The following is an 11,339-nucleotide window of genomic DNA, read 5'->3' on the forward strand; positions in this document are numbered from 1 at the left end:
CTAGTCCTGAATGGTTGAGGTGTCTATGGTGAGGCATTCGTGCTCGTCACTCAACTCATTCCTTATACAAACAAGAGATTCGAGACATTCCCTGCTTAGCTTGTACCCAGATGCAATCTGAGTTAGTTCATTCGCAATTTCGTTCTCGTTACGAGAGATATGTTCTAATTGGACCTCATCGAATGAATTTAACAAAGCTGTAGCTCTAGATTTGCATTCGAGTAACTTTTCATTCATACATTTATATTCTCGAGTTAACTGTTTAATCACGAGTTGCGAGTCACCTCGAATGATTATGTTCCTTGCCCCCAAGTCCTTAAGCAATTTTAGCCCAGTAATCACTGCTTCGTATTCAGTTTCATTATTTGAGCATTCGGATTTCGTTCTCAATGAGAATTTGGTGGGGATCCCACCCGGGGAAATAATCAGTAATCTGATTCCTGCTCTTAACTCGTGTTTCGATCCATCAAAATATAGTTCCCATGATTTCGTGGTTAAATAATTAACCTGTTCAGTTACATTCGAGTGATCCACGAGAAAATCAGCAATTACTTGTCCTTTTGTGGCTTTGAGGGGAACAAACGTTAACGAATACTCGGTCAATGCCAGAGCCCATTTCTCAACTCGAGAGTGCAGGATAGGTTTAGATAACATATATTTAATCATATTATTTCGACAGAATACGAATACATCATAAGGTTTAATATAATGCTTCAGCTTTGTACAAGCATAATACAAACTCAGACATAACTTCTCCAAAGGAGTGTATCTGATTTCTGCCTCGACCATCATCCTACTGATGTAATAAATGGCCCTTTCGATGTCATTTTCGTCATCTTGCGACAGCATGCCCGCAATAGTCGAATCATTGGCCGAAACATACAATTTTAACTTTCATCCTTCAGAGGGTGGCACCATCACTGAAGGGTTGATCAAATAATTTTGATCTCCTCGAATGCCTTTTGATGATTTTCGTCCCATTGAAATTCTTCCTCCTTTTTCAATCGTAACAAAGGGGAAAACACCTTAGTCTTTCCTGATAAGTTCGAAATAAATCTTCGAAGGAAATTTATCTTACCTAACAAAGACTGTAACTCCTTCTTATTTGAAGGAGGCTTAGTTTCCATGATTGCCCGAGTCTTGTTCTTATCTATTTAATGCCTTTCTGGTGTACGACGAACCCTAGGAAATCCCCCGCTGAAACACCAAAAGCACATTTCAATGGATTCATTTTTAGCCCATGTTTCCTCATTCTCTCGAAAGACAATTTCAGGTGTTGTATGTGATCTACTTTTCGTTTCGATCTAATCACTATGTCATCAATATAAGCCTGCGACGACATCAATCATTGTTTCTGCAATAGGCATTGGATATGCATCCTTAGGCGTGGCTGCATTCAAATCTCGAAAGTCGATGCATACCCTCATTTTCCATTCTTTTTTATAACAGGCACAATATTCGATACCCAATCGACGTACCTTGAAGTATGAATGAATTTGGCCTTCAGTAGCCTCTCGATCTCTTCTTTGATTTTTTTGATCACTTGCGGAGCAAACCTTCGTGGGTTTTGTTTTACTGGTTTCTTCCCCAAAATCATAAGCAACCTATGTTCTACTAAATTTCGATCCAAACCAGGCATTTCTTCGTCTTCCCAAGCGAAGCAATCCTTATATTCGTGCAAGACTTGCACGATTTGTTCTTTAACACTCTTCTCCGCTAGTTTGCTAACATAGGTGATTCTCCTCTTTTCGATTGTACCCAGATTGACTTCCTCCAGAGGATCCTGAGATTCTACTTTAAGCCCATCATTTTCCATTTTTTTGAATCCTAGAGGAGCATCGTCAAAGACACAATCAAGTCTTTCTTCGATTTCTTCCGAATCCCTCTTCTGCTCATCCTCGAGTCTTGCTCTAAGAGACTCTTTCTCGACTGCTTCGATTACCTCTTTTTGATTTTCTACTTTTTTGTCGGCCTGCATAGCCGTTATAGTTATGATCTTCATCGAATGTGTGCCCCCTTGGGCTTCTTCGACCTCACTACCTTCCTCGGCCTCATTGGCCGTTCTTTCGGCCATGTAGGCCAAAATTCGAGCTAAGAAGCTCGAACAAGGATCTTGTCTCATCATTCTTGCACTTGAGCCGATTCAATTTCGGCTCTGTGGATAAAAAATCCTCTTCGAACGTACCAACAGAAAGTCTTCTTAACACCCTCTTCTGCCTCCAAGACATATGGGTCTATGGCATCGAAAGGCTTAGTTTTCGCGAATGCAGTAATTTGTTGATCCGCGAAATACATTCCCGTCTCATACTCTTTCTGATCCGCATCCAACACTTCCAAGTGTTCATCATCATTCCAGAAAAAGACTTTCTGGTGTACTGTCGAAGGTACTGCTCCCATTCTGTGGGTCCATTCTCTTCCTAACAGCCCATTAAAATTAGCTTTCGAAGGAGTGAAAATAAACATGATGGTCCTTCTCACACTACCAATTTGCACATTCAGCAATATCATCCCTTCTGGTTGAGAAGATTTTCCAGCATAATCAGAAATGAGGATATTGTGAGGTTTCAGATCTTCCAAAGTCTTCCCAAAACATTTCAGCATCGTCTGTGGGAGTATATTTATAGCAGCACCTCCATCCACTAGGACTTTGTTGACTTCAACTCCTTCGATCATAAGGGTCAACAGTAAAGGTTTCAGATGGTCCTTCATTTCTGGGGTAGGTGAATCGAACATTGCTGAATTAAACTTTGGAATGACTCGAGATATTTGATTCACCTATACTATTTTTGACTCATAGTTGGGGTCACCGAAAAAATCTTCACGGTGTATGTCTTCCTGTTCATTTACAGATTCCATCGCTTCAGCATATTCGGAAGGTAGGATTGATACCACTCCGCAAATATCTTTGAGAGAGTCCTCGAAACCACTTTCAAAACAATCCGTAATCAAATCTTCCTCATCCTCTGCGAATTTCTTAGATGTCTCACTTTCGTAAGGTACAAGAATTGAAAATTGATTACCTTTTTGTCCCTTAAAAGTTGCCTTTCTCATTCTCTGTTGCCTTCTCCACTGAGTCTTGGTAAGGCCATTAAAAGGATATTTAATTCCTCTTCCAGAACCTCCCTACATGTTTGACATAAATCTGGGTCCTCCAGAAAATGGGTTTTTCGAGTAGTTCACGATTTGCTTTCCTTGACCCACTCCAACATTGGGCCTTTGTGGAGAAGTCCACTTCCCAATGGGAACATGCACATTTGGCAGGTATGTATTACCAACTCGGGAGGAGTTGTACATCTCTATCTTTCCGATGGGAGCCATAGGAGCATTGCCTTGTGGCATGTGAACTTGACGCATCACTATGCCAGTGTTTACTTTCGACTTTCCTCGAGCCTTCTCAGCTTTATAATTTTTCATAATTTCAGACTCCTCGAAAGCTTTAGTTGCTGATCTGTCAAACACAGCGCTACATCTCGGGCGAAGCATAACTTCCCGATCATCATCTTTCTTTCTCGAAAGGAAATCGAGCAAACTGTCCCCCTCTCTCGGATAAATATGTTCCTGCTCTTTCGCGAACTCATCTAAGAGCTCTTCTAGTTTTTTATCCATAATGGGTTCGACAACCTCCTTTTCATTCACAACCAGGTCAACCATATCGATTTCAAGCACATTGATCCCCATAGGGAGAGGTTCCCCATATCCTACTTGTGCAGCGAATGGATCAGTATCAACTTTCATTTCCTTCTCCTCGAAAGCCAAGCGACCATCAGTAATCGCTTTCTCGATCATGTCCCTGAAACGTACACAATTGTTAGTCCAGTGACCATACATGTTGTGATACTTACAAAAATTTTTTCCTTTTCTTTGTTCAAAAGGAGGAATTTTATGATTTTCTGGAAGTATAATTTACTTTTCAGTAAAATATCGAATATTCTATCAGCTTTCGTTATATCGAAACTATATTTTCTATTTGATCCGGCCTCTGTATTATTTTCCCCAGGCTTTAATAATTGGCCCGGGTTGCAATTCAGCTAAGTTCACTTCCATTTCTTCATTTAGACATTCGAAATTATCATCGTTAACGTTCATATTGTCTACATATGCCACTTTCTCTTTTCGAACGAACTTGTCAAATTTTCTCAACCTTTCTTTTTCTGCTCGAATTTGTTCAATTCGTCTCACTTTCTCTTCTAGTTAAGCCATATCTCTCAATTGCTCGTTCACAAGTTTCTTTCGAATCGAAAAATCCAACCCAGTGGCAGCAATTTTTACTAACTCATGCTCTGGAATATTCGTGTAACATCGAGACTTTAATTTCCTAAATCTGTTCAAATATTCGTCCAATGTCTCATGATGTTGCCTCTTTATATTCATCAAATCAACTATGCTGACCTTGGTTTCCTCTCGAAAAAAGTTTTCGTGGAAACTCCTTTCTAGTTGTGCCCAAGTAATAATCGAATTAGGTGGCAAAGTCGTAAACCACGTAAAAGCATTTTTGGTTAGTGAACTTGGAAAATATTTCATTTTCAGGTATTCATTACCCACTAGGTCTCCACACTCGACTAGATATCTCGATATGTGTTCTACGGTGGATTCACCTAACTCTCCTGCGAATTTTGAGAATTTCGGGACTTTCATCCCCCTGGGTAGCTCAGATTGGGTAATATAGTCAGGAAAGGCAGATACAAAGTATGGGTGCTCATTTTGCCCCGTTTCAAATCCGTGCCTATAGGAGATTGATACGATTTCTAATCTCTCGAATATTCATCTCATTGACAGTTGGATTTTTCGAGGCCGTTCAGATTCACACTCGTATCTCTTGAAAGCCGATTATCATTAATTTTATCTCCTATTTTGCCCATCAGCTCGTATAGGGGTGTGAGTATGTTGTGCATTTGTGTAGACAACAAATTTACCATATCGTGGTTACTATGATCCATTTGTTGTCGAAGGGCTATCATGGCTTCATTGCTTATACCCGTGGGTATATAATTACTTTGTCGAACCAACGACCCTTCTTGGCTTGTGCCAACATGCTGGTGAGGATCGTGCATGATAAAGCCCATCCCATTTGGGGTTGCATTATACCCATATGATGATATTTGCATTTGAGGATTGTGCCCAGAATATGGTATTGGCATTTCTACACTCAATGGCTGGGTACTTCTCCAATTCGGAGGCATCCCTCATGGGTATTCGCGGGTAGCGTTCACCATTTCTTGTGATGTATTCAAAAATCCCGCGGAGTTCAAAATATTTACAGGAGGTGGAGACATTGCCCCCCTGGTCTCATTTAGCACATTTTCTTGATTTGTATTCCGATTTTCTCCATTACCCTGTTCTTCATTAAGCGCATCTCTTCTGCTGGAAGTAGACATAGTTCTTCCACTTCTAAGTCTCATAAAAATTAAACACACAAAACTAGTTCAATTAGTTCAATGAAGTGCACCAAACGAGTCCCACCGGGCGTGCCAATTTGTTTGTAGAGGATTTCGTTCGTAGGTTCTTTTTATTCGAACTAGCACAAGTTCACGTTTCAATTTATGTGTGTTCGTGACATGACAAAATCGAAGACTTTCAGAGAAAAAATAAAATCGTACAAGCAAAAAATAGAGTTAAATTAGGGTGTTGTTTCAACACATCAGAAGATCTATGCTCGTTGTTTTGAGCACGTCAGAAGATCTATGCTGGTTTTAGCACATCAGAAGATCTATGCTCATTGTTCGAGCACGTTAGAAGATCTATGCTAGTTTTAGCACGTCAGAAGATCTATGCTTGTTTCAGTGCATTAGAAGATCTATGCTAATTGTACAATCAAATTCCTTGCAGAACGACCCGTTCTGCTGCAGATCCACCCACGCGCAAAGCATTTTCTACCTGTGAAGAAACGAGAGGGTGCAGCAGTGAAGAAAAATACATACAAAAGGGAACTTGTACATGGGAAAAGGAAACGTGACCTTTCTTTTGTTGTCATGCATCTACAATGTTGGTGTGTATGAAGAAAAAAACACCTTTCTTCCACAGCTTTCGAAGGCTTGAAGTCCTGTTTCAGCGGAGACCATCTGGCACCTCTCTTCCACAACTTAGCATCTGGCACCTCTACCCAGTTAATCCCAAAGGAAGCTTCTGTGAGAAAGCTACCGAAATGGCTCAATTTAAAACCTACCGAAATGGTTCTTTAAACGGGAAAATTTGGAGAACATTTTTTACGTCAGGTACAGTAAACTCCGACGTAAAATTTAAAATTTACGTCGGTCATTTAATATGTGCGACGTAGATTTTACATTTTACGTCGGACCCTATTAAGTCCGACGTAAAAAAGTTCACAAAATTTACAAAAATGCCATCGCGTCTTTTCTACGTCGTTTTTTGTTTTGACCGACGTAAAAATAGTGACGTAAAAGACTATTTTTCTACTAGTGGAAGTGTATTCGTGTATGTCTGAATTCTTGGAATTTTGAGTAACCAACGAAAACTATACTTGAATGTTTCCTGATTCTGCTTGCACTTTGAGAGGTTGCGAGGTGTAGACCCCTAAAATTGTCCGGGTCGGAAATAAAGCTTGAAGACTCTCGAAGACTGAAGGATAATCAGCCAGAAGGACTCCTCGAAGGCCCTAGGAGGGTTCTCTGTAGGTCCAGAGGTCTTAGAATAGCTCAAAATAAAGAAGTGGAGGGAAAAAGCCCAATACGGCCGTACTGAACTTAATACGGCCGTATTGAAGCTTCAATACGGCCATACTGAAGTCAGTACGACCGTATTGACACTTCAATACAACCGCAGCGAACTCAATACGGGCGTATTGAAATTTCTGAACTTCAATACGACCGTATTGAACTTCAATACGACCGTATTGAAGTTCAAAAATTTCAATACGGCCGTATTGCCCCTGTAGGCCGTATTGCGCCTATTCCCTATAAATATGACGACAATTGGACGTCATTCCACACTTTCACACTCAGTTTTGACTCCCTCCTTGAGTATTCTGGGGTTTTTGAGCAGTGTTCTGCCCTAGAAATCTCTCTGGGAGTCGATCCGACGAAGTTCTGGAATTCCGAGCACTTAGCTTGGAGATTCGAACCTAGTCGAAGGGAAATCCTCCGGATTTCCATAGTCAAAATTTTATAGGAGAGAGCGAGCGAGCTTGTAGAGCGAGGGAACGCCAAAAAGCTTCCCAGTTTTACTCAATATATAAAAGCACGCTTCAAGAGGTTTCTTCTTAAATCCTTCCTTTTACTGCTTTCTGTGTGCATATTTAAACTGTCATCATGTAGATAGTTAATTTATAATCGCTTATAATAAATAGGGGTAATTTAGTAATTTTATACTGTTATTTTAGAATATAATCTGTCATAGGGAACCCGAAAGGGGCGCTGTGGGGTGCTAACACCTTCCCCACGCGTAACCGACTCCCTTACCCGACTCTGGTTGTAATGGCCAAAGTTGATTTATAAAATCAATTGCCTTATCCCTTTTTCCAATGTTTTGAGTAAAACATTGGTGGCGACTCCACGAACCCTCCTTTTACGAAAACCACTAATCCATGGAGGGTCCCGCTTGGGATTAATATGGATTGGTGAGACGTTTTAATAAATAAATTGGATAGGATCGACAAGGTCTCAGTTTGAGAACAAGTCGTTCTAATAATCCAATACATTCTCAAAACTAAAATAAAAGCGAGCTCGACCGTCTTCGCGACCGCCGAGGCCCGTTCGGGCCGGTGGCGACAGATGGCGACTCCACTGGGGATGCTTTGAGAGTCAGTCCCATTTAGTGACAGATTATTATAACAAATAATAGTTAAAATTACTTCATTACCCCTTGCTTGTATTATAATATGTTTTATTATATGGCTTTAAAAAAGAATGTTGTATGTTTAAAAGGTGCAAATGTATGCTCAAACAATGTCACATAAAAATGCACAAACAATTCACTCATCCACGAACAGTCACGAGCGAATCACGAGGTAGGGGTCTCCTGCAGAAAAGTGCATATTCAAGGAGGATCTAACTGTTCTCACTTGGTCAAAGGCCCCCAAGGTGCCCCCATTATAGGGACCCAATTCCTCTCGTCGTGGGTCGATGGAAAGCTCCAACGCACCGTCGGACTCAAGTTCATGGTTATCACCTTGAGTGATGTTTTTCGACAACGGTCTACGGGCACCTATAGACCCATTCGACAACCGGCCGTACTAACATCCACTCCCTATGGTTAATCACTCATGCCCCCGGGTATAGAGGGAACTGTTGTGTGCAAAGGTTTGTGTGCAGTTTTTATTTCAAACAATTGCGGAATTTTAAACATACAACAGTTATTTAAAGCCATATAATAAAACATATTATAATACAAGCAAGGGGTAATGAAGTAATTTTAACTATTATTTGTTATAATAATCTGTCACTAAATGGGACTGACTCTCAAAGCATCCCCAGTGGAGTCGCCATCTGTCGCCACCCGGCCCGAACGGGCCTCGGCGGTCGCGAAGACGGTCGAGCTCGTTCGGGCCGGTGGCGACAGATGGCGACTCCACTGGGGATGCTTTGAGAGTCAGTCCCATTTAGTGACAGATTATTATAACAAATAATAGTTAAAATTACTTCATTACCCCTTGCTTGTATTATAATATGTTTTATTATATGGCTTCAAACAATTGCGGAATTTTAAACATACAACAGTTATTTAAAGCCATATAATAAAACATATTATAATACAAGCAAGGGGTAATGAAGTAATTTTAACTATTATTTGTTATAATAATCTGTCACTAAATGGGACTGACTCTCAAAGCATCCCCAGTGGAGTCGCCATCTGTCGCCACCGGCCCGAACGAGCTCGACCGTCTTCGCGACCGCCGAGGCCCGTTCGGGCCGGGTGGCGACAGATGGCGACTCCACTGGGGATGCTTTGAGAGTCAGTCCCATTTAGTGACAGATTATTATAACAAATAATAGTTAAAATTACTTCATTACCCCTTGCTTGTATTATAATATGTTTTATTATATGGCTTTAAATAACTGTTGTATGTTTAAAATTCCGCAATTGTTTGAAATAAAAACTGCACACAAACCTTTGCACACAACAGTTCCCTCTATACCCGGGGGCATGAGTGATTAACCATAGGGAGTGGATGTTAGTACGGCCGGTTGTCGAATGGGTCTATAGGTGCCCGTAGACCGTTGTCGAAAAACATCACTCAAGGTGATAACCATGAACTTGAGTCCGACGGTGCGTTGGAGCTTTCCATCGACCCACGACGAGAGGAATTGGGTCCCTATAATGGGGGCACCTTGGGGGCCTTTGACCAAGTGAGAACAGTTAGATCCTCCTTGAATATGCACTTTTCTGCAGGAGACCCCTACCTCGTGATTCGCTCGTGACTGTTCGTGGATGAGTGAATTGTTTGTGCATTTTTATGTGACATTGTTTGAGCATACATTTGCACCTTTTAAACATACAACATTCTTTTTTAAATAAAAAGAATAAATAGAAATAAAGATCTTCTAGTACATGGTGTTAACATCTACCTTCATTGCATTCATATAGGTAGTTTCCCTTTTCACCCAAAAAATACAAAAAAAGATACAAAATATTCAAAAGAAAAATATGTATTTACCCAAACCAAGCAATATCATGCATCATCTTAGGAAAATCCTAAAAACATGATAATGCTTATTTCAATAAACACAATGCATGCATATTCAACATCATCATCTCATGCATATAGATCATGGAGGGATCTAGGAATCATTCATTTCATACATCCCTCCTAGTAATTCAGTAATAAACATAAATAAAAAGAAAGGATTAAATCGATGCGTATGATCAAAAATGGATCGCACGCCGTTCGTCATCAAGTGTAAGCCAACAACCGCGCCAAGCGAGCGCACATCAACTCCGTTGTTGGTAATCAAGACGAATAAAGGGGAAGGTCCGACACCATTAAGGATCACCGCTCCAAGACCTTTCCCCTACGAATCAAATAAGGCTGTGCCGTGGATATACGACATCCACTCTTCTGCCGACAGCGATATCTCCAACATCGCTGGACTTGGGGGCATGACTAGGAGTGGCAGGATCTACACTCCCGAAGATCTTCATGATAAAGCCCCCAAGAATAAAGAAAAAGAAGAAAAGAAAACCGAGGAAAAAGAATCCGAGGAGGAGACAGACGAGCTGTTAAAGTTTATCCGACAGAGCGAGTACTCCATCGTGGATCAACTTCATAGGACGCCAGCAAAGATTACGCTGTTGTCGTTGATCCTATGCTCCGAACCGCATCGGCAAGCTCTGTTGAAAGTCTTGAACGAGGCATATGTGTCGCACACTATCTCCCAAGACAAGTTTGAGGGGATTGTTAGTCACATCAAGGCTAATGATCACCTCACCTTCATCGATGAAGAAATCCCCGCCGAGGGATCAAACCACAACAAGCCCTTGCACATCTCTATAAAGTGCAAGGAGTATCGCATTGCTAAAAGTCTTGGTAGATAATGGATCTTCCTTGAACGTAATGCCAAAAAGAACGCTCAAGCAATTGGCAATCAAGGGAGTCCAAATGCGCCCGAGCAACATGATCGTTCGAGCCTTCGATGGTTCTAAAAGAGAAGTGGTGGGAGAGATCAATTTTCCAATCCAAATTGGACCCACTATCTTCAACGTCGAATTCCAAGTGATGGATATTACTCCTGCATACAGCTGTCTCCTCGGCCGACCTTGGATTCATGATGCAAAAGCTGTACCCTCTACGCTCCACCAGAAAGTCAAATCCATTGTGGGTGACAAGCTGGTGACTGTACAAAATGAAGATGACATACTCATCAGCAAACCATCCACCATACCTTACGTGGATGCAGCGGAGGAAACTTTAGAAACCGCCTTCCAAGCATTGGAAATCGCCAATGTCGAAACGTTTCCCCGAGAAATAAAGAAGGTAGCCTCCATGCTCACCAAGAACGGATACTTGCCAGGACAAGGATTAGGCAAGGACTCCCAAGGAATCCCGGAGCTACCCATTATCAAGGATAATCCGGGGAAACAAGGGTTAGGATACAACCCTAACAAAGATCAAAGAACGAAGAGGAATCAAGATCCTTCTCGACGTTCTTTAAGCCAGATCTTTAGGAAGGCCGGTTCACAAGCGTCTAGGCCGGTCGTCGTCGTCAAAATGTTTTTTTTTTCCCTTTTAATAGGGATGTGTAAATTCAGTGACTATTAGAGATCACTCCTCGGGGACAGCCCGACCCCCGAGCCTCGATAGGGCACATGTTTCCATTATGATTATAATAAAATCATTCTTCATTAATTGCTTCTTTTCTCGCTTGCAATAAAATTCTAGACCACAT

General features: G+C 41.3%; 1 protein-coding gene across 1 annotated transcript; it reads right to left on the reverse strand.

Annotated features, from left to right (window-relative positions):
• Positions 1-849, reverse strand: LOC109796261 (uncharacterized). The gene has a single exon (XM_020355944.1). The coding sequence runs from the start codon at positions 847-849 to the stop codon at positions 1-3; it is 849 nt and encodes a 282-aa protein (XP_020211533.1).
• Positions 850-11,339: the final 10,490 nt, after the last annotated feature.

The sequence above is a fragment of the Cajanus cajan genome, chromosome 10 (assembly GCF_000230855.2).
Source record: "Cajanus cajan strain Asha chromosome 10, NIPB_CcT2T_4, whole genome shotgun sequence".
Classification (NCBI taxonomy): Eukaryota; Viridiplantae; Streptophyta; class Magnoliopsida; order Fabales; family Fabaceae; genus Cajanus; species Cajanus cajan.